General features: G+C 37.2%; 1 protein-coding gene across 1 annotated transcript; it reads right to left on the minus strand.

Annotated features, from left to right (window-relative positions):
* Positions 1 to 235: 235 nt before the first annotated feature.
* Positions 236 to 23,066, minus strand: LOC149286341 (myocardin-like). Its single transcript, XM_089494245.1, has 12 exons — positions 23,012 to 23,066; positions 8,505 to 8,570; positions 7,911 to 7,969; positions 7,490 to 7,565; positions 5,938 to 6,092; positions 4,406 to 4,531; positions 3,661 to 3,914; positions 3,389 to 3,560; positions 2,501 to 3,157; positions 1,242 to 1,379; positions 1,098 to 1,155; positions 236 to 708 (listed from the first exon to the last, which is right to left on the minus strand). The coding sequence occupies exons 1-12, from the start codon at positions 23,064 to 23,066 to the stop codon at positions 236 to 238; spliced, it is 2,289 nt and encodes a 762-aa protein (XP_089350371.1).
* Between the last annotated feature and the right edge of the window lie 2,249 nt (positions 23,067 to 25,315).

Consider the following 25,315-nt stretch of genomic DNA (forward strand, 5'->3'; position numbering starts at 1 on the left):
TGAATAATCCATGTGCTCTCCAACCAAATCTATATTGTAACAGCCATAACAGTGTTTACACTGCCTATGTAACAATTCCATAATATTCTTATTTAATGTATGTTCTGGGTTATGTCAAAAGCATTCTCCCCACAGCTATTCTTTTAAAATTAAAGATTTTCTTTCTTTAAAACTGATTAAAAGGATTGGTGTGATATATTAAATTTGTACAATTGTCTTTTATTTCATTTTGAATTCACCACTGTTCCACCATTAAATCAATCATTCTGTTAATGCTTAGGTCTGGAGAGTCAAAAACGTCAGTGGAGAATATGCTGGAACTATTTGGGCTGCTAGGTCCAAAACTTGAAGTTGACCCTGATGTCAGTGCTTCTAGCCAGTCTGCTGGATCAAAAGGCACCCGACACGAAGCAGAAGATGATGGTGATATAGTGTTTTCACTCTGTGGAGAAGGGGGCATCTCCATCTGGTCAGGACTGAAGATAACAGAAAGGCTGTCTTGGCCAGGGAAGAAATCATAGTGACCGGAAACCGGAAATTCCAGGATGCCTGAAGTGGGTATTGCTTGTATTTGTGAATGAGTTTCAGAGAAGTTATGAAAGGGCTTTGAAAAATTCCCAGTTGGAGTTGCAGGTGACATCGGATTCTGCTGTTCCATTTCAGATTTAAGATTTTCAGTTATGTTGGAATCAACATGCATCAATTCATCTGAAATATGATCAAAATGAATCTATAAATGGAGAGCATTCTCTTACAAATACAAACATGACAGCTGGTTGCATAACTCTCACATAAGACCATCTTGCTTTTGTGATGAGAATCAAAATAGGTAATATACATATTAGATATTAAATCTTAATTTGTAAAATATCGTTAAATATTGAAATATTTTGGAAAGAAATTGTGATGAGTACAGGTTCCAAGTAAATCAAAGAGGGGCTAAGGTTGTTGTGGTAAATTAAGTCTGTCTTATTTTTTTACTAGTTTTATGTCACATTATGGTTGCTGTTTTTTCTACAACTTCGGCTCATTTTGTCTCTTTTTTTCTGTGTCTTTGGTCATCATGACGCAACTATAGCCACTGAGAACTGTTTTACCTGCAGACATTAGTGGCTCATCTTCTAATATGTCCTCAATGGATTGACAGAGCGCCATCTGTGAACAAAGATAACACTTGTTTTAGGACCCACTTATAAAGTTGTGATTAACTTTCACATCTTACTAACCAATGTTCTGTATACCTGAGCTTTCTGTATAGCCTCCTGAAGCTCCTCTTCAAAGGAAAGAGGTTTCTGTACTGGGCTTTCTGGACTGGCTGTGATCTGCATTGGAAGCTCAAAATCCTGTCCTATCAAATCACACGAAGGTGGACAGAAAACCTAAAATGGAAGTTAATGCTTAAGTCAAAAGACTCTCCTATGAATCTACTTATTACATACACATTTAAAAAAAAATAAGTATCCAATATAAAACAAATCTATAACTCCAATAACTAAAAGTGCAAATTACATTGGATCAATTCTGTTTGCCCCAGTGAAAAAATTGCCCCATGGCCCCCTATCTTCACCAAGCAATGTGTTCCACAGTGCCATATTTGCCCCAAGCAGCTTATCAGAGTCTGCCTATGCCATCTTTGCCCTCAGCTTGTCAGTGCCATCACTGCCCTCAAACAGCTTGCTTATGCTATCACCCCCCAAATAGCTTGTCTGTACCTTTGTTGCCCCACCCTTCCCAGATACACTCTGACACACTTGCATTTACTGATGCTAACACACACGTACACACTTATTCTAACACACACTCCTTCTCACACCACTCATGCTCACACTCCATCTCACACCAATTACACATACATTCTCACACACACACAAACATGTACACGCTCACATATAATACACATACATGCTTTCGCACACACTTACACATACATGCTCCAACACATACACTTATACATCTATGCTCAGTTGCTCACACACAGACACAAGACATCAATGCTCACACACACATAGAAATCCATGCTTGCATACACATATATAGACATCTGTGCCCACATACAATTATACATAGACATCCATACTCACGTACACTGTTCACAAACATACATACTCCCTCCTGCTAGTACCCCCTTACCTCGGTTTCACGGTGGGGCCACGTAATGTGTTCTTATCTCCTCGGCCCGGTCCAGGTCGGAAGGGCTCTTTCAGAACAGTTTTGAACCAGCACGAGGAGACATGAACAAGTAGTTCTAGGTATTGCTCGGGCCCATAGCACAAGCAACCCTTGTAGTTACGCTGCCCATTTTACTTTAGTATTTTGTTAAGTGTAAAATCAATAAAGGTAAAAAATACACTTAATATTTTGTTTTTTTATAGCTGTGTTTTAATTGTTTACGTTTGAGGACAAAATGGTGTGCGAAATGTCTCTACTGTGATTCTAATTCACATATCATACACTAATACTGTCCACATGACTGTGTGTGGCACACAAGTGATTTACATACCATGTAGCTGTTATTATCATTTGAGTTGCTCAGTGGTTCCACTACAGGTGGCTGCAATTCTGGTCTGCCATTGTTGAGAGTGTATAGAAAATTTGTTTCCTCTGTCTGTGCTTTTGCACAACAGGATTTTGAAGATGTGCTTTCTTCCTCTGTTTTGATAGATAACCTGGGGCAAAATGTTTCATTTTTGCGTCGTTTTTTTAAACGCTTATGCATTTCCAACTCTACTCTAAGATCTTCAGCCTGCTTTTGTTCTTGCTGTAATTTCCAAGTCAAATTTTCAATCACCTTTTGCTTTTCCAAAAGTACTTGGTCTTCATTAATGCCTTGTTTGTGCATGTCTTTGTCTTGCATGCCCTCTTGGCTATCAACATTTTCTGGAACACTACAAGATGGATTAGTTGACTCACGAGGAGCCTCAAAAGAAGCAGGAGATGGCAAAGTCCGAAAAGTGCATAAAGTGGCTGGAGTATTGTCACATGTTGGTGGATTTGGAAACGAAGGCAACTCAATGACGGGTGTTATTAAATGTGCACTTTGAATGGGAATAGCCTTGGTACGAGATATTTGGTATGGCCTAAGGCGTTCCAATAATGCTGGCTTTGTGCCAGAAACAGGCAGGCCTCGTTTCCTCAGGTGTTGACGAAGTTCTGATACCTTTGGGGGGGAAATTAGAATTACCTTTTTCATACTTAAATAAACACTAAATAAATAGAATGTCTAAAACGTTTATTATAAGGCACCCTGATGAAATTACTCGTACTAGTCTTTTTATACCTTATATTAAATACAATTATCTGGAGTATTATATATTTAATTACTAATATATTTTAAATCTATGTGCAAATGGTTTAATTTAAAAAAAACAACTAAGACTATCACACTCACTGTTAGTTCATCCAAATTTGCTGGCAAAACTTCTGGTTTCAGGTTTGGTGAAGTTGTGGGTGAGCTTGCTACTGTTGTCACAGATGCTGTTCCAGGTGGAGGTGAGAGATTTATGGTGGGGGCACCATTTTGTGTTGCCCCTGTGAAACTAATCACATGATCTGTTGAGATACTAAAACAATACAAAATTGAAAATAAGAACCTATCAATCTGTTTTTTAAAAAACATGTCACAAATATAATAAAAACAAGTCTTACAAATGTATTTGTTACCTTGTGGTCAGCGGATGAACAGTTTGGACACAGAAAGTTTGGTTCTGCTGTTGATTGAGGATCTGCAGTTGCAAGAAGATCTGTTGCTGTTGCAGCAAACGAGAATAGGCAGAATCCATTGCAACCGGAGACCTATCTACTTTCTGATCCGGTGGAATGTATTGGTGATATTTGAGTTTCTTCACCTTTGGTTTGGCATCCTTTAGTTTCTTCTGCCTTTGGCTCTTACCCATATCAGAAGGCTTAGCTGAGACCTGTAAATGCCAACACAATTATTAATGCTGACATTTTGTTTAGAATTCAAATAGCACATATTGATCTAGTGTCATTTTTTAAGTCAGTCATTTTGCTTTAACTATCTATCAGAGTAAACAAAAAATAGATACTTTATAATGATGTTTACTATTACCCCTGTGGTAATACCATTGGTTGCATTCTATGGGATATCAATTAAAAAGTTCTGCAAAGCTAAAATATTTGATAATTTTCATGGTTTAATACTTGAACAATTGCATATTTTTTCCACAATAAAGGTCAGGCAATGAGTGTGAGTGCTGCTTGTTTAACATACTAAGGCATATGCACGTGTTAATATAGGTTTTTCCAGGGCAGAGTTCAAGGTGTCACTGCAATGCTAACCTGCTAAACATTTGCCAGTTTACTGGTAGACATTTATTTTAGTCAAAGGAACAGAAGTGTAGAAAAATTGAATGATTTCTGTTTAAAAATAAGAATAAAGAAACACCTTAGGTATACCAGCTGAAATCAGCACTGGCTGATGGGGGGTTGCCCTATTGGTTGCTAAACTGTCAACCTCTGCTACTGTTCCAGTAATTGGCTCGTGCTCTTCACTAATCTGGGGAAGATCCAGCTAGAATAAAATAAGAGGAATACACGTAAAAAAAAGGTATATCATTTAAATGCTAAATTAAAACAGATAAATTATCAGTATCAGAAAATTTATTGTCAATCATTCATTTACAATTTGGCAAGGTTTAAAGTTACGCTACATGAAAAACGATAGAGGCTCATTAGGCGTCACCATTAACTTTCTAAATAGACCCTAGCAAAATTATCACTTTACAATAGTTAAAGTGACATTACCAAACAATTAAGCAAACCATACACATACGAAAAAAAAAGTTTGCTCAATTGTTATCTTATTAGCATATTTTAGCATTTAAAATATGCATTATTTATCCTACCACAGATCGCTTCTTGCAGAGTCCCTATTGTGCTGTCAGATTCCCACTTTTAGGAGGGAGGATCCGACAGTGCATATGCACTAAGAGAGGTAGCTGTTTTCTTTATGCATTTGTTTATTTTTAACTATGACACTTAATTAAAAAAAAAAAACATTCTAAAAGGTAAAAAATAAAATGTAATCCCACTTTAATACAATTTAGGAAAAATAGGCTATATATTTAGCAGACTATATTCTAAATACTAGTTAAGATATTTAACCACAATCTTAAAAAGATAGTTCATTTTAGATTAGCATAGGCTATATTACATACACAAGATAACATTACTTTTAATCAGGTTTGAACTAGTGTTATATATCTGCTTTGATAGTGTATTGAGGTGAGTGCTAATATGACTACTAGGCAATTGGGATATAAAACCAATTAATTTAAAAATAAATCATTTCATAATAAAAGGACTGCGAATATACACATTGATAATTATAAAATATTTGTTAAAAATGCAACATAATATTACTGTTGTTGTGGACTGACACCAAAAAAGTGGTGTTCTGATGTTTTTTGGGGGGGAACAACAGTTAGCTATGATGATTGTGCTATAGAGGAAAAATAGTTTAAAACGTATCTTCTTGAAAAACAAAGTAATCATGAATAATTTGATATATGAATCTATACACTCCAAATTTGAAAAGACTACAGAGGGACATGTTTTTGAGGGGTGTGATTAGTGACATAGTTATTACTTTTTATGTATGTTTGTAATCTATTCATCATTATTCATGAAGTTTGAGCAAAGTATTTTAACTAAAAGAAAATATTTTATTTGCACAATTTTTGACTGACTATATACACATTATTATAGGTCTATTGAACACTCACACCAACCAAACTTTCTAAACTGCTATAAAAGGACATAAGGAAATGAAAAATGGACACAGTGATTTGGGTCCAAAAGAGGGATTGAGAGGTATGTGAATTTAATGTGAAATTCTGGAATCCTGATTGCATCATTACAATCACTTTGTATACTTAACCCCTATTGTTAATCTCTAGTGTTGTTGCAGGGTAGTACCTGGAAGACAGGGCTGGTAGATGTTGGAGACAGATTAACTGATAGGCCGGGGGAAGGTGCAAATCGAGGTGATGATGAAGTAGAGGAAGAGGATGAGCTGCTGATATCATCATCAAATGAGAAAGTGTCAGAGGATGAGGATATTTGAATCTGATCTGTTGAAGAACAATGAAAAATGTAAACTTTAGCAAGGATCACTCATATAACTGAATTTTAACTAATTGAACAGATACTGGCTATTAAGAGACTAGAGATATAGGATAGGAAGGATCTTGGACTGCGATAAAATGGAGAGTTTTGCTGCGTTCAGGTCTCTTTGTATGAACCTGCCACAAGTTTTATTGCACTTTACTTCTTTTTATTTGTTTTAGATTACAATCACCAGTCTTGGGTCCAAGAGTACAGCTAATTCAGGGGCAGAAGCACAAATAGCTATATGCAGGACTCACCGTGGGCTGGGTGAAAAGCAGTATGTCTACTTGGTGGCTACATCTATCAGTCATGCAGTCATCAGGATCTCATTAATTTTAAGTTAACATGTTTTATAAGTTGCTTTATAGATTTTGTTTACAATATGTTAACCTTAAATTAAATTAATTAATCTCACAGTGATCTATAGAAAAATTAGCTGTACACCAGGGGGAAAATCAATATACAATATATGGCAATAAAAAGGCATTATGCGTGCATGTACTTCACAAGCAATTAAAGGAGCAGATGCCCCTGATATGCCCCCCCCCTTTCCATTTTCACAAGTCTCCTGTTTTCTTTTTCAAAGGAGGGAGCAAAAAGTTAACATTCTATATTTTGTTTAGTCATGTGCATATATTATAGTTTTCTTCCCTATTCAATTATGAACAGCATACCAGTTTACTAAATGGAACTGAACTAAATGCAGTTTGGAAGTTAATAAACATATTCAGTATCTCATTGTCAGGCTAATCAGGTGGCCACATTTTGTAGCTGGCAACCATATCACCCACCATCAAATGTACTAAGTGTATTACAGTGACTTCTGTTACTGTACATGTACAAAGCAGAAACATAAATTGTTTGTGTCATGCCCCTCTGCAGTTATGATGCCAATTTTCTTTAATTTAAAAATAAAGAGTACCTTACCCTTCATTCCATCCTTCACACCGGCAGCCAATGGAAGTATGTTCTTCTTGACTAGTTCTAGGGGCCCAGGTCGATGGAGAATCTTTTCATTCAAGTCTTCAGCCAAGCGAGCCTTTTTTTCCTTAAACTCCTCAGATTCAACTAGCTTATCTAAACACAAGAAGTTAACAATTGTATCTCATTAGAGTTACCTTCAGAAATGGATTATATGTTTTTTTTCATAAAATAGCAGGAATGGGCTCAGCTCAATGTGACTCTCAAAACAGATGTAAGATGGCACCAGTAGAGTAAGTGACACACTCATTTTATTCACTCTTTATGAAAATACGGTAATAAACAATTTCCCAAACTTTTTACAGCTTATGTTTTGGCTTCAAATATTTCCGCAATGATCATATTATATACATTCACCTGTAAGAAAAATAAGTCCTACCTTCACAAAAATGCATCTTCACAGCTGCCACTTTGTGGAGCTTGTTTTGATTTTTGTACTTCATTAAGTCTTCAGTCTATAAAATATAAATTATTCTATCAGGTTTTAAAAAATAAATGTGAATGAGATAATATGATATCCACATTGTTTATAATATAATGATCAATGTGTTTATCCGCTAGGTAAGGGTGGTTTAAGCCCTGCTCAGCGTTACAATTCCCACTGTGACAAGGATTTTACATGTTATGAAGGTTAAATGATTGTGAGATGATAACACCCAGTATCATAACACTGAATCAAATTAAGTGAGATAAACTGGCACAAGTTAAGCAACATTTCTACTGTAGGGATAACAGTTATGGCGTAATAACTGTTTGACTAGGTATTTCATTTGGAGAATTATGATCTGGTACACACTTACTTTGCTTTGACCCATGTTGCCATTTTGTTCTGGGAAAGCTGATTCTGTTTTATTGAGTGCTATGAATGTGAAAAAAAAACCCAAATATGTTAGTCGTTACACTTTGAAATTGACATTTAATATCAAGATGTTAAGGATAATCATATTGACAAACTACCATTTCAACATTGTTTTACGATTTACGATTGTACAGTTTCCCACACAGACCAATAGTCTTTTAAGTACTATTCATATAAATCAACAGAATGACATCTGGGGCTGTACAGCAAACACTATGTATTTCATTAATATAGAAGTCACAGATAGCATGTATGTTACATACATAAAATATAATGATAATCTTAATCTTTTGACTGCCCTCAGATGTTTCTATTGCAAGCAACACTGTAGTTGAATGACTACAAAAAAACACTTGATAGTTACATATATAAAGAAAAAAAAATGTAATAGTGGGGGCTATAAAATGTTATATATATATATATATATATATATATACTTAAGTCTGTTCAGCTTAACAGATCTTAATGTACAGCCACATGGAGAATGTCTGATCATTTTATTAAACCTAATATTTCGATTACGTTAATAACTTACTTGAGATCACATTTCGTTCTGACATTTGTTCTTGAGAGCGCCGGTGCTGCATTCGTAGTTGCAGAACTGCAAATAAAAAGACAGTTATAATAAAGCTCTAAAGACATTCAGAGACATGTTTAGCTGCTCTTATTTTTGCAGCAACTGCAGGAATTTTTGTTGCATGGCTCGCTGTTTAAAAAAAAGATTTGTCTAAAGAGATGATAGCACTTTTCCTCATTGGTGTTTCATGCTTCATATATTTTACTATTTGGACACTGGCAAGTTTCTCCATCAAGAAAGGCGGGCCAGCAAAACTCTTCCTGCAGCAGAGGCTCGTTGGGGTTGCACATTCATATTTTATAATGATGTGTAGTATTCAAAAACAAAATTGTTGTATATTTTATGTGTCACATAGTTTATACATTAGTATCGGGGAATGTTCTCAGTTAGACATTCACATTCACCGATATGTAAGAAAAGAAGGATCAGCTCCTACATTAATCCAGTAATCAACCCTCTCACAAAAAACACTGAATTAGATGCCCTACAGATTAATTGTATTGTATAAGTAGCAGCTTCCCACAAAAAATATCTTTTTGTATCACTGTGCTAAATTTTAGTTTACAATTGTCCTTTATGTCTGGCATGGAAGGCAGAAGCCACATACTATGAGTGAATCATATTCTATTTCAGGGCAGTTTCATGCTGCCCGCAGTTGTCCATGGGCAACATTTGCGCTGAGCAGCTGAATGATTTTAGGTGACGGGTACATCTATTTATGCCGGTAACCTGAGATTGCATATATGCTGCCCAATCCCCTTTTGCTCACTCTTCTTTCTTCAGAACACTCATAATGAAAAATTTTATTTTAACATATGCATTTTTTCAACAAAATGCTGTGACATTGACCAGGTTTTTTCTAAGGAAATTAGGTTTCTATATGATATCCATAGTTGTATTGAAAAAGTGCCCCAACCTCTATGAAAATAGTCTAACTAAAATACTAATCAGCAAATTTATATTTAAATATATATTAAATAACCATAAAGCTTTAGTAATGTATTTTGTTCAAAGAACAATACTAGCACATAATTATTTAATAATTTGTAGGTTTTCGATTTGAAAACTGGTAATTTTTTCAATTTACTGCATCCCAGTAAATTAGTAGACACAAGGTGTCCTAAATTATTTATTGTAAAAGATTTCCAGCTGCTGTGGTAAAAGGTCATTGTAGGTTAAAACTATAGAAACGGAGACACAGCTAGTGGAGCATTATCATTTTAATAATAATAAATTTTATTATTTAACATATTCCCTAGCAGCGTATGGTACATTGAGGGAATATCACAATAACAAGATTGTATGAATAAATAGGAGGTATGTATTATTAAGACATTATATGTTCTTGTAACTCTAATGAGGTCAAGCAGAAACCATGTTACATTAGAGTGTAGACCACTTATTGAGCTAGTAAAGCTGCTGAAGAGAAAAAAGAAGAGGCTGCGCATATGCTATAAAAGAGCATTGAGTCAAATAGAGAAAGTATGTTTTGCGAACTGTAAAGATTTTATTATTGAGATAAGTTATTTTGAAAATAATAGTACATCTAATAGTTTAGAAATAGTAATTGCCTTATTATCATTACTATGTTGTTTAGTCCAACAGGTTTCTAAAAGACAATGCAAATCTTCTTAATGGAACTGGAATCTTACCTTCCCCGTAAAATCTGAACACAACTAATTATAGCATAAAAGTGCACAATCCACCTCAGTAAGCAAAATGTGTTTTGTTCTATTGGGTTTTGAAACGCAATCAAAGCTGCTCTTGTCTATTGAGGTAAACTTCACTAACGTAAAACTGGGATTAGAACAAAACAGTTTGACTATAGTGATGATGTGACTAATTACAACCTTGAATGAATGCCCTGATAAAAAGATGTTGCTATGCCTCATACACCTGTTGGAACTACATATATAAAAGTAAACATGCAACATGTATAATAAACATGATGTTATTTTTATCCTAAGGGAAGGGAAAAAAATCATCATCGGGGGAGAGTCCAATTGAGCTCAAAAAAGCTCAAAATACTAGTCTGTTCTATGTAATATTAAATAAATACATATAATGACCAATATTGACCTTACAGAAAAATATAAAATATATTAAAGCAATAATAATATGCATATAAAAGTAAATACAAAGTACTTCAGTATACGTTCTTTGTTAGTGAGGCTGCACGGGATAGTAAACTGTGCCTTCAAATTTAAGCCATAGCACCTTAATAACACAGTCTTCTGCCCCCTCTTTTCTTTATAAACATACTAGAAGTCTAAAATATTGTTACATATTACATGTTACGATTTACATAAGGAACTTGTGGAAATGTTTACGTAAAAGATCTTGCACATATAACAAAAGCAACATAAAAACAAAGCAGAAAATAATTAAGTTCTATTGGGAATTCTAGGCCTCATCACTCTACATAGGAGTTCTCCAAGTCAGTTTTCTTATGGTGGTCATTGTACCCACGATGACTAGGCGCTTCAGTTATTTTTGTAATTTACTTTTTTTGTTCTGATGACATCAGCAACTGAATTGAACTTGAAGTGTTCAATTGCACCGCAGTTTTCACCTTACATACAATAAGCTACCTGCTACCGGCAAGATTTACTATAACACCTTCTTTAGATCCCTTCAAAGTTTTTGGCAAAAATACATTCTGTGCTTACTTTTTGCATTGGTTATGCAGAATAAAAATACATATTGTGTGTAAATTTATATTGTTTACGTGGTGCGCATGAGAGAACCACATATTTTTGGTTTGTCTCTGTTTCTGCAGTCTATTTGCACATTTAGTGTAAGTGGTGTGTGCAATGCATTGTATCAGTGGTGTAAACAATTTTGTGTTTGTAAAATGTTATGGAAATAGTGCATAGTGTTCAGAATGTTCTTGCTGCTTTCATTTCTAAAGCATCTGTATGGCCTTAACATTCGACTGAGCCATATTTAATATTATAAATAATATGTTTAAAATTATCCTGGTATGCAAAGGGAATCCTGGCTAATCCAGGCAAGATGAAGAAAAAAGAAATGTTTAAGAGGACTAGTGAGGTCATTATGCAGTCTTCAGTTGCAGCCAAGTCAGGATTTACACAGATCTAATGGCACAGGTGCCAATGAGTGATTGACAAGCCCAAGTTTCAACTGTCCTTTCAGAGATTACATCACTAGACAGCCAGAGACAGTAGGTTATAAGAGAGTCAAATTCAGGGAAGGACGTTGATTTGTTAGAATATAATTCAATAAATCTAACTTCTTTTAAAATGTTTTATTTATGAAGAAACACAAAGGGAATAAAGAAAGGATAAAGGAGAAGAAAAGAGAGGAAAGGACATAAGTCCACAAGGGTTTGTTTATATAAGGCTATATTCGAAAGGCAAAGGGTTTAAATGTTATAAATGGTCACAGATGTCTGATGAGTCAAAAGATTTTTGACTAAAATTGATAAACTCTATTCTTTAATATTACAGAAGTCTGTAGTAGAGAGTGATATGCGGTATTTCAAGCCAGGGCTGATGTACAAGCAATGCATTGCCTTATAGTCTTGCCCTTTCACGGTAATATAAATATAAAATCTAACTTTTTAATCTAAAACTTTCAAATGTGTCCTCCTACCTTACCATCAGGTAAATTACTTTAATGTTGAACCACTGTATACTAGTTGCTCCCAAGTCAGTCATTCCTTTAATTATTATCATAAAGGACGGAAGTGTCCTTAGGATATTATGAAAACAAATCAATCTAGCCTAAAAGATGTATGTGTGTATACATATATACGGTACATAGGCACACTGACTTATGAAGACAGTTTAAAAAGCAAGAGATGAGGGCTGCTCCCATCAGTCTGTTTCAGTAACAGGACTCCCTACGTAAGCAATGTAATAGGGCACCGATCGTTTACTCACATTATGTTAGGGTATGCAGAAACCAGCCCAGGAAAATCACAGGCTGTGCAGTCACACAGCCCTGCATCTGACGGTGCTCTCTCATAGCCTTGCCAAAGAAACATATGCACCTGCATCTAATAAATTAAATCTTATGGACGTAGATGCACTTATTGTATGTTTGCTTAAGAAAAATCTACCCTTCAAGCCATCTATATAGAGGCTTTTTTCTTCTCCCAAATATGAAATTTTCTTTTGATTGCGTTTTGGAAATCAATCCTAGTAAACCTCATGCGATAAGATTCGGCCCATTTTGATTACTTTTAAGGATTATCTAAATATTTAGGCACCAGTTGGTAGGTTTCAAGCTAAAATACTGGCACCCACAAACAGCAGCAAATGTTTTTTGGTATGCATATCACATTTCCCAATTGGCAGACAGGAATGGTGACAAAGTCTGTGAATTTAATTAAATAAAAAGACTTTGGTTCTTAAAAAAACGTTCACAAAAACATTTACATAGAAAACAGGGTGCAAGATCATCTTCAAAAGAATGTTTAAACTGAATAAAAAAGCTTCCCTGATTATTGATGGTGTGTAATATAGAACAACAGACAACCAAAGATCAGGTTTTCAGAGAAGCATACTTCAAGACTAGATTCAAGAGAATATAAAAGTGCACAACAGGATCCTGGTTTATAAATTATTATTTTAAAATCAATTTAAAGACAAGAAGCTATAAGTGGAACAATCACTATGAAAACTAGACTTTTCGTGTTCGTATTCATGGAGAAAAAAATCTTCGGATTCTACGAATATTCTCCCGTTCCTGTGTTCGGTTCAGGCGAATATTCGTATACATTCTTGGTGTTCATTTTTTTTTATTTTTTTTTTTAGAAGGGGTTAACGCAGTACACAGCCAGGATTATAAAGGTCTCTACGAGCAACTCTATTAGTGCAGCTGCTCTTCATTGGTTGATGTTAGACGAGCCCCTTGCTGGCGACCAAGAGTCGCTCGTACAGACTTTTAAACTCCTGGTACGGAAATTTGGCCTAGGGAGGCAACTGATCTCCCCGCTCCAGGAGTTAAAGGTCCATACGAGAGACCAATAGAGTCGCTCGTACAGACCTTTAATTCCTGACGGCGGAATTTGGCCTTCGGAGGTTCCAGGAGTTAAAGGTCCTTGGTTGCCGGCAAGGACGTCTTCTGGCATCAACCAATTGGTAGATGCCAGAGGAGGCCTCTGCAGGCGACCAATAGAGTAGCTCGCACGGACCTTTAACTCCTTGCGCGATCCTACGGATTCTCGCTCTTGTAGACAAGGTAGGCAAGAGGTGGAAGGGACCAGGGAGATTACTTAGGAGATACTAATGAAAACAAACATGAAGATTCTTCGTGTTGTGCTTCTTCATGTACATTTTGCCGCCACCTACTCTTCGATATTCGGGCTGAACAACGAAAACGCACCCTTCATGTTCGCCCGAATACAAATGCACAAGTCTAATGAAAACCATTAGCGTGTTGATATTAATTGTCCCACACTTTACACCAGTATTACAATCCAAATAAATACACAAGACAAGCTATAGCAGGGCTAGACCTCAGCCTGGCGTTTGGAGATGATGTGCAATGGGGAGCCAATGTGAGAAAAAGGCCAACAACATCATGTTTACATCGTGTGATCTGCTGTCATACAGTGTAACCCAAAACCCAGTGTTCATTGTCATCACTCTTTAAAAGTGCCTCCTGCAAGGGCAACTATAGGTATGCCAGAAAAACAAAGACAAATTATGATAATAATAATACATCATATACAAGGCATTGTATTTTTAATAATAGTGATATTCATTCAATAGCATATTGACAATAACATTATAATTGATAAAATTGGCAATAACTGACAGAAGTTAGGCATACTGGTGGTACAATCTTACAGTGTATTATTAGGAGGTTGAGGGGGAAAGGGCGAGGGACTGCTTGGCGAAGAATGATTTGTTGTAATAAGTTTTAAGTTGAGAAGTCAGTCGCATGGAGGCCTTAAAGGTGGGGAGAAAAGATGGTATTTAAAGTGAAAATAAGTAAGGAAGGGTCTGAGAGGACAAGGTAGAAAATGCCTGAGAATAGGAATACCCACAGTTAAATCATCATGGTGACATACATGGGACATGGTGCTGTTAAAAAGGTTCAAGTTGCGGGCAGTAGGGAAGTTAGCAGGGCCGAGTCTAGGGTCACTGATGCCTGGGTGCAAACATTTTTTACGCCCCCCAGGTGGGTGTGGCAATATTGCTTACTCCTCATCTTAACAAACATAACCCCTCTAACCACACCCATTTTTTACTTTACCTCTTTGGGCCCCCCGACTTCACCATGTTGCTTACTTCCCACAGTGCCAGCTTTGTCCCTGAACAGCTTGTCATTTTGGGCCCAAACAGGTCATCAGTGATACTGTTACCCCCCAAACTGCATTACACTAAATGTGTCAGTGACATCCGTCACTCTGACTTTAAAGAATCTGCTGAGCGAGAGGGACAAAGTCATAGCTAGCTCTTTTTGCGCCCAAGGCAAGAACAGAGATTTGTGCCCCCCACTATATCTATACAGTGGCTATTTTAAAGAAAGTAGATAAATAAATAGCAAGGACATTCATGAAAATAGAACTGCAGATTTAAATAATAATAGTAAAACATATTTCCCCAAATCCAATGATTATGGTACAGCATAACTCCCATCAATATATATACTGAGCCTGACTTTGGTATACCACAACTTCCATCACCACAACAGTACAACTCTTATCATTATATAGTGATCCAGACACTGAGGGGGTACAGTGTATCTCTTATTATAACAAGACAGACACAGTGGTATGGCATATCTCCCATCACTAAATACTGAGCCAAACAGTTACAGTGGTACAGCATAACACCCAATATCAAATATATTAATGTCACTTTTAAATGTTATATTCTGGGCCATTGGAGATAGCTTTCCTAGGTTTAAGTAGTTGTATTGTGTCCAATCATTAAACATTATTAAGGGCGAGTTTAAGTATATAAAAGGACCAGCTAGAAGAAACTATGAAATCAGAATGCATGATTGATTCACCACAGACAAAAAACATTAAATTTTTATGGTGTTAACAAAATTAGAATCAAAAACCAAACAGAAAACTACCAAATGTGCTATCAAGTGAAAAATGCACATTAGTATTCAAGAGCGGTTGCTGAAAACGTTTTCATGAGCAATCACTTGGCGCCTTCATCCGTCCCTGAACGGAGAGGGCGGGGAACCCGTGTAGATGACGTCACGCATGGGGACAGGGAGTCCGCTGGCGGCATGTTTAAAAACCGACACGGAGTACTACTCAGTGCTCAGTTATTGTGCCTGATAGAGCTCTTCCCTGCCTTTTGTTATTTGATTCCTGTTGCTGACCCCGGATTATCTTCTGACTATGCTGCCTTCTGTGACCCTGACCTTGGCTATCGTTTATCGGATTATGCTGTTTTCTGTGACCCTGACCTTGGCTATCCTTTACTGGACTCCTCTGTTTCTCCTGACCCTGGCTACATTACTAAGACTTTGCTGTGTTTAGTGAGTCTGACCATGCCTACACTTCCTGTACTAGGAGTATCCTGCATACCGGACTTATCTGCACCCTTACAGGGTTTGCTTGAAGTGAAGATATAGAGCAGGGGCGTCCAACATGCGGCTCGTGGGCCAAATGCGGTCCGCGGGACCTCGATGTGCGGCCCGCCTGAGATCGGCAGCCAGGATCACAAGAGCCTAGGAACCTAGGCATGATGGGACTGTGATTGCTGTTAACAATCCCACTCCTATCATGCCAAGTCAGCCAGTATATGCTGAAACCTGGCTAGCTGCCCCCTTGTGTATTGATGCTGCCAGCAGTATGGGGTCTGCACTTACAGCCACCCTGTACCAGCATGTACTGGCTGACTTGGGATGATAGGAGTGTGATTGCTAACAGCAATCATAGTCCCATCATGCCTAGGTTCCAGCATTTACTGGTTACCTGGGTATAAAAAGAGTGTGTTAGCAATCAGACTCCTATCATGCCAAGTCATATTGTTGATTTTTTTTTGTCCAATTGTGGTGTGTTACTTTTAATAAAAGCATGGTTACACACTATAATTGGACAAAAAATACAATGCCCAGCCAACCAGTACATGCTGGAATCTGGGTATGCCTGAGATTGCTGTTAACAATCATAATATATAATTTTTTGTACAATTTTGGTGTGTAACTTACTTTTATTAAAAGTGTGTGGGGGGTCAGTTTCGGCTAAGTGAACCCTGAATTTTCGGTTTTGGTCCAGAATTTTCATTTTAGTGCATCGCTAAAATAAATAGAACTATTTTATTTCTACTTATACAGAATCCTGCATTTGTAGTCACAAAACTTTCTAGGCCCAGAAATCAGTGAGAGGAAAAGTAAAGGTTTTGTGTCATTTAATTTATTTTAATCTGCATAATTTATTAAAGGCCATATTTTCTCACAGTGAAAAATGAGTGCGGCCCGCGCACGTATACAATTCTGATGAAGTGGCCCACTGCAGAAAAAACATGGACGCCCCTGGTATAGAGTGTGTCATAGAACAGCAGGAGCACCCTATGCATATGGTTGTGCTATGCTGTGTCAATATCAGGGCAGGATGAGTTAAATATGTTGGAAAAGAAAGGTAGAAGCATGTTAGTTGTACTGGGTGAAGGAGATTTCTGGGAAATACAGCAAGGTTGGAGGTTAGGAGACAGAGAGAAAGTTGTGTTGAAGAATTGGGTGACACTACAAAGGTGGGAAAAGACCAGGTCAAATTAGGAGGGGTTGGTTGGTCACTATGAGAGTTGGGAGTAGAGAGTTGCAAATGTGATCAATAAATTGGAATATAGAAGATAGCGTAAACAGCAGTGGGTTTGTTGCACAAGGGCACAAGACAAGGGGTTATAACAAACAAGTGAGGTTATAGAAATAGTGGTTGTTTTTCCCCCCTGTGGAATAAGTGTGAGGTCAGGGGCAGGAAAGGATACAGTGACAATGGTTGGTTCAATGTTGTCTTGAACATTAGAGGAGGAGGGGGGAAAACAAATAACAACAGGTGGGTTTTTTGTGGATGTGCTGTCTTTAACTTAGTTTGGTTACTAGTAAAAAGTTTTTTAAGAAGGGAGAAAACTACATATGATATGAGCTGGGGTCATGAGGGGAGAGAACGAGATTTGTGGATTAAAGTGGGGTTATGAGTGGAGGTGTATTTAAGGAGAAGGGAGAGGGGGGATAACAAGTGGGAAACCATAATGAAAAAATGGAAAAAAAAATGAGATGAGTAGGTGAGCCAGAACACCTAAAGGTGCCAAATCGGATGGTGTTACAGTTCCCTTCAGTTTCCCTGCAGCAGAAATCCAATGCAACTCAATCTGACCATTTATGAAGTTTTCACTTAGGTCCTTTTTTGCTATCCCAATCTATGTAATCTAAAAATGGGTGAAAGAATGGGGTGAATTTAAAAAAAAGCATATTATGGGGTAAGGAAAAAATGATGGGGCATAAAAATGTTCTTGAAATGGACCTGTTTTAAGGTAGCAGAGCAGGAAGGTTCATTCTTTTCGACCAAGATATTTGTACTATCTTCTCTACTCGAAGCAGTGGCGTCTCCAGCTTTCATATTTAGGGGGGGCACATGGGGGGCCAGGAACCAAAGTATGGGGGCCAATTATAAAACAGTACATATACACTATATATATATATATATATATATATATATATATATACACACATATATACACACACACGTTAGGCAGTTATTTCTCATTCTTTAATATTAGCCCCTGCTGATGACAATATATAGAAATATTACACCCTGCTTCTGATATATATTAATATTAACCCCTGCTGCGGATATATATTGATATTAGCCCCTGCTGCGGATATATACTTATATTATACCCTGCTGCCGATATACATAAAAATTATACCCTGCTGCCGATATATATTAATATTTGACCCTGCTACCAGTATATATTAATATTAGCCCCTACTGCCAATATATATTATTAGTCCCTGCAGCCAATATATATATAAACTTAGCCCCTGCAGCCAATATATATTAATATTAGCCCCTGCTGCCGATATATATATAAATACTAGACCCTGCTGCCGATATATATATAAATACTAGACCCTGCTGCCAATATGAATATAAATACTATATATCCGCAGCAGGGGTTAATATTAATATATATCAGAAGCAGGGTGTAATATTTCTATATATTGTCATCAGCAGGGGCTAATATTAAAGAATGAGAAATAACTGCCTAACGTGTGTGTGTATATATGTGTGTATATATATATATATATATATATATATATATATATATATATATATATAGTGTATATGTACTGTTTTATAATTGGCCCCCATACTTTGGTTCCTGGCCCCCCATGTGCCCCCCCTAAATATGAAAGCTGGAGACGCCACTGACACACAGTAATGGGTCATTAAGCCGAATTGGCTAAGCCTCCCTGCACAGAGTTTCACATTGAAGCAAGATGCAGAGAAGGGATCTGAGAGCAACAGATTACATTAGAAGGAGTAGTTGTGTAAATGGACATAGCATATAATTTAGAATGAAAAATGATGCAAGCCCATTGTGGTTTAGCCTGCTGTTAATCCAAAAGGAAAGATACCCATATTGAAGTCAAGTCTCCCCTAAACCCCTAAATGACAATTTGATTTCTCATTGGATCAACAACATTATTTAATTAATAACCTTTACATCCTTCTTTATTTGCCTTTGCCAAAAAGTGCTGGGGCAATTTCTTTCTAGTGGGAAACTAGGCCATATAAACAGTTTAAGTGCTACATATGAAAACCTATATATTTTTATTCTGGATAAATTAAGCTATTCATAGAAGCCTAGTTGAAGGCAAATCTCACATCATATGACATAGGAAGTACATTTCTCTCCATACGTTCTAAAATCAATAGTAAAAGTAATTGAAACAGAATAATTTCCTTAGTAAAGTTATTATACACATGTAGGAGTACATGCATTTAGATTGCACATAACCAACGTAGGGGACACACAGTGTCCCACTACTCTGTACCTGTAGTTCTCGCTTGGATTAGACTGTCTACCAACCTCCCCCTTGCGCTCTGCACAGTAAGACTCACAGAAAGGCTGTATAAAACCTGCTGTGATAAGTGGATGGTGCTCATAGAGAGCCAGAGACAATCAAAGACCTGCATGCCTGCAGCCTAACTCTCTGTCTATGGGTGTGCTGTGGGAGATGAACTGGGGTGGAAGGACCTCTCAAGACAGAGGAGAATTATAGCAGCAAGAGAGAGGCCTCTCTCTCTTGCTGCTAAAATCAGTGCTGTACAACAAAAACTGGGACACTTGCTTTTCCTAACTAAGGTCTTCTATACATTTTATTGATTTTGTAGTCCCCATCTGAACATTATCATGTTTCTTATTGTCTTGACATGAAGTATCTTTTCAAATAGAGTTCATAAATTACAGGGCCTCAAGGTTATTTTTAAATGAGCAGTTTCTAAAGAAAAAAATAACGACCCCAAACACACCTCCAAGACGACCACTGCCTTGCTAAAGAAGCTGAGGGTAAAGGTGATGGACTGGCCAAGCATGTCTCCAGACCTAAAACCTATTGAGCATCTGTGGGGCATCCTCAAACCGAAGGTGGGGGAGCGCAAGGTCTCTAACATTCACCAGCTCCGTGATGTCGTCATGAAGGAGTGAAAGAGGACTCCAGTGGCAACCTGTGAAGCTCAGGTGAACTCCACACCTACTACACTCACTACTTTACATTGTAGCAGAGTGTCATTTCTTCAGTGTTGTTACATGAAAAGGTATAATAAAATATTTACAAAAATGTGAGGGGTGTACTCACTTTTGTGAGATACTGTATATACATATTAGTAGGAGTTTAAATCTGTAGAACACAGTGATAGACTGATCTCCCCCTAACATTCTAAGCCCCTAGAAAAGATGAAAATAAGTGGAGAAGTGAGGGACAGTTTGGGTCCAGAAGAAGGACAGCTGGATTTGCAGTTAAATTGTGCTTCATGGTGCCCTTCACACTACAACATTGCTGTCAGGGCTCCATATATATATATATACTTATTATGCCTCAAAACTCAATCACCATCTGCCTACCCTACTGAATGTGATAGCCTGACCCTCTCCATGCGTAGCCAGTGACTGCTTAGGCCAGTGGCTTCCAACCTGCGACCCTCCAGCTGCAGCAGGACTACATCTCCCATAATGCTCTTTCAGCTAAGGGGCTGGCTGACGAGGATGGTAGATGAAGTCCTGCAGCAGCTGGAGGGCCGCAGGTTGGACGCCCCTGGCTTAAGCGTTAGAGGGCTTTGAAAAGCACTTTAGGTATATGGGTATGGGGGGTCTCAATAGACCCCCGCTGCATTCACCAAGCCAGCACTGGAGCTGACTGTCACTAAGCATATCCTGTGCATGGAGATGTGTTTGCCAAAAACATCTCCTGCAAGGAAAGCTGGGGGATGGGCAAAGGGGCAAATAGAACATCCCTTAAAATGTAACCCATAAAAAGTGCATATGAAGGCTTGAGTGACCCTATAACAGCGGGTCCCTATGGTGCCCTTTAGGTCACACATTATTACCTATTTTCATAGAGGGGGGTTTAGTTTGGGTTGCATGCTGGCTCAGTGATCAGGGCCAAAGTGTTACTAGTTGGCTCAAACACCTTTAACTGCACAATACATTCATGGTATAATGTTTGTAAAATAAATACAGGGCAGGAAAACAATAGATATTGTATCTTCAAGTATCAGATATAAAGCATAAAGTGTTTGTTAAGAACTGAGTTTCAGTCATATGTAAATTTAACTTAACTACACGTGTTTACATTAGTGCACCAACCCTGACATGTTTTACCTGCAAGAATGGTTGATTTGGCACTTTTTAATATATACTTTACCTCACTGCAATTGGTGTGTAGTTGTACATTTAAGTTAACCCCTTGAGTTAAACTGTCACACCCTAGAGTAATTTTTACCATGGTTCTATTTTATTATTATTGCACTTAAATTGTAAGTTGAAGGTTGCTGCATGTATATTATGTACCAACATTTTCCACTGACAAGATACAAATAACAGAAAAAGTGTGCTGCAGTATAAAAATATGTAAGATTCTTGATGTTTCCCAGTCACTAATATCCCCTAAAACATAAACGTAGAGAAAAATAACTATCAAAAAAAACTATCAGAATGGTAAATCACTTGCTAGGTTTATCATAAATTATGCACATACAAATGTGCTGGAACTGTTTTACTATATAGCTAGTGCTACAATTAGCTGGGGTTGTCATTTGTTCTTTTTATATTCTTTGTATAGATATATAAAATAAGGAGAGTGACTTTGAATGCTGTAATGTAGCTCAGTAGAGTGTGGGGTATTACATTATTTGCTTCTGATTGGTTCAAGCCGAGTCTTTTTGTGCTCGCTTCATAATGATGTCAAAAATACTGCAATTCATAACAATTATGTTGTTATTATTATAACAATGTTATAGTAATTGAACTCTATAATAATTAAGCCTCGGTGTAAAAATAATTTATTAAAGTATCGCTGTGTAAAGTATTCCTAGGGCAAACAATTAAATACTTATTTCCAAAAATAAATGTACAGTAACTGGCCTGAAGGTGTGAATTTAAACCAACCGACAGCACTTTAGTTGGTGGTTATACGAGGCCTAACCACTTGGTTATTTATACAACAGTACACTAGATTAGCTAATTATCAAGAATTACAATCTTGGGGACCACAATAATTGTTGCTAATGTATACCATATTGTGCAAAGTAAACCAAAATATTTCCTGCGGAACGAGATGGAAATATTCTACTCAGCTACTGACCTTAACTAAACTATTTTATTTTAATTAGCACAAGATTTTGCATAAAACAAAATGCTTTTAAAATGTAGTTACTATCCCTTCAATAGGAGCTCTGTGTATGAAATATAGTTTTTTGTTTAATATGCAAATGATGATTAGACATATGAACCTCCTGTCCTGCAATAGATATGTTACATTCTGCATTTTTTTTTTGAACCAGGCGCTACTAGAAGAAAGAGCAGGAAATGGAGAGTGCAATTTAAAAATACCCCAACCTGATTTTTGTATGCCCAATTTTCATCGTCATTTTGAATTATATAAGATTTGCAACCTGTGAAAGAACAAAATAAAAATATATATTTTGAACAGTATAAGTTGTATATATTAATGAGTATTGCTAAAAATGTGGTTAGGTGATAAGATGTAGTTGTCAGACTTAAATGTATTATTTGTGGGTAGCTGATGATGTTTATATACAAGTGTTCCTGGACAAATGTGGATGTAAATAAGTAATCAAAATCTGGCTTTATTACTGAAGTTTGCTTAATAAACAGTTTGACAGTACATAAAATGTGTAGCAATCACACAGGGCACCTTTTTAACTTTTCATATAACATTCCACCCATTAAGAACAGGACCTTGACAATTATATAACCAAAGGAATGTGAAATTCTTACCTGAGCGGAATTTGCTCCTGATGAGCAGTGAGCGTTCTGACGCCAGCAGTGTCATCTTTTATGGTGGAATTCCTGCTGTCCAAGTGGACTAAATGAAAGGGGCAAAAGCAGATTCAATCTCTTCTGTACAGAGATAAAAAAATTGAAAAAAAATCCAAGTATAAAAATATGGAAAAATCACACTTTTTTTTTAATAAATAACGTCTTCACTCAGTTGAAAGATTTTAGAAAATGATGGTCTTGAAATATGGGTTAAGCTTTTTTTTTTTGACAAATTGGCTTGTTTGGATTTTTTGTTTCTGTGTTGTTCCCTTCTTGTTTTTCTTCTCGTGTCACTTTCTGGACAACGTTTTTTGAGATTATTCGCTTTGGCGTTCACTTTACTAAATTATTCCATTTGCATTCATTGAGGAAAGTCTTGTTGTAAAGTGTGGCCTTTGACTGCCTGCAGAAAATCAAGCGCTGGTAAAGGTGTGAAGAGCGGCCAGAGAGAGTCTCTGATGGTCACAGCCAGACTTTTAGCTGTTGGGGAACTTCATCAGATGCAGTCTTTAGATGAAAGATCTCCCTTCCTACTCTGTATTCTAAACTTCATTCCCACCCCCTATGCTTGACTGTCCCTTCCATGTGTGATAAAATGCCATCTGCTTTGTCACTTGACACCCCACAATTCTGTAACAGGCATGCAGTGCTGCATCAGCAGGGAGCTCCTCTTCCTTCTTACAATATGTATAGGCACACACCCCCTTGTAGGCCCCAGCAGTTGCAGATACAATCACTGACAAATATTTTGTGTATTAAAAGTACCATTAATCAAATATTGTTGTGACAGCAATAATTAAAATGTCTTTTAGGATCTAAAATAAACATACGAATGATAAATCTGTTAGTGCCTGTTTACTGGATATGCATGCAATATAATATAAAACACCTACAATACTTCCTTGGGCCCATGGAAAAGTAATGGGGCTTCCTTGTATCATAGAAAGCAATATAGTCCCAGCTTCCAAGTGCTCTGTATGTTGTTTCTATGAGATACACAATAGACAGCTATTGTTGGCACCTTTACACTGGTACATTCATTACTGTTATTACTGTTATGCTTCACTTAGGTAATAAACCAACAGTATTAAACTATGAGGCTAGACATAAAATTGACATATTAAAAAAAAAAAAAAAGTTTACAGTCTAAAAATTTGCATGAATCCATGCCAATGGCTATGAAAAGTCTACAAAAGAACTCGTTAGCTACAAGAGGGAAATGTGCTAATGTGTGATCCCAGTGTCTATGCAGCAGGCCTGGGGTGGCCATCTGGCACACTGAACAAATGCCCGGTGCGCTGCTGGCTAACAGAACCACACACACACACACCACTTCACCAGCAGATTGGATGCTACAGCGTGTGGCCAGTGGCTACACTTATGTCACCATGTGGCCTGTGACCTTGCCAGGGCACCCCTTCATCGCTTGTCTGGCCCTGCTATGCAGTACTCATACAGATGCCTGATGCTGGGTAAAAAAACAAGTAGCATTTCAGTGTAAGATTGCTTTACAACCCCTAAAAAAATTATCTGACAGCCTGTATCTGTATCTAAATGTTGAAATGGCAATGGACACTCTAGTCATGATATGTACTTTAATGTGTATTGAAGGTGAGCTACCCCTTACATTTTTGAGGGGTCCCTGGCTAAATATATCTTCTGTGTCCCCATGATATACTTGCTGCCAGCCAACTCAAGATCTGGCTCAATGAGGGGTCAGGGGTAGTGGGGATTTGGTCATTGGATCTAACGAGACCCCCAGCGCACATGGGCAGAAAAATCATTGTTATGAGAACGGGTCAATGGAGCGGGTTTGTTGTGATGTATCTTCTTCTAAAAGATAAGTTGTACTTCCCACATACAGTAGCAATACTATTTATGTAATTAATGTCATTGTATTTCAATGTTTCAGTAGTAGAAGGAAGTTTATGCCGATAAAATAAGTATAAACACTAATTAAGGAGTAACTGAGTAAGAAGTGAGTTTGTGAAGGATCTGAACAGGTGTATAAAGCTATCATACCAGCCTGACACTTGGTGACATATGTATGTGTTGTCCGTAATCCCTGTCCCTACCTAACAACACACCTGTTGTTTCTGTGCCATTTATCTCTCCAATCAGTGTAAAAGGAGTTACATGACGTCATTCAGTATTCTGGGTTATATGTTAGTAGTTGTTAGTAATTGTTGTAGGGAAAAGGCACAGCTGTTCCCACGCAGAACCTGTGTTAAAGAGGAAGAAAACCAGCAGCTGATCAAGAAA

This window comes from Sceloporus occidentalis, unplaced genomic scaffold, assembly GCF_023333645.1.
Source record: "Sceloporus occidentalis isolate IW3139 unplaced genomic scaffold, rSceOcc1.0.p SCAF_70, whole genome shotgun sequence".
NCBI classification, from domain to species: domain Eukaryota; kingdom Metazoa; phylum Chordata; class Lepidosauria; order Squamata; family Phrynosomatidae; genus Sceloporus; species Sceloporus occidentalis.

What these genes read in the sequence shown, in the direction of transcription:
- LOC149286341 (XM_089494245.1), bottom strand. Translation starts at nt 23,066, where the DNA reads ATGACACTGCTGGCGTCAGAACGCTCACTGCTCATCAGGAGCAAATTC. An exon ending in AGAACGAAATGTGATCTCAA is followed by an intron (nt 7,970 to 8,504) that starts GTAAGTTATTAA and finishes TCACATTCATAG; the next exon opens with CACTCAATAAAACAGAATCA. An exon ending in TGAGCCACTAATGTCTGCAG is followed by an intron (nt 709 to 1,097) that starts GTAAAACAGTTC and finishes ATCATATTTCAG; the next exon opens with ATGAATTGATGCATGTTGAT.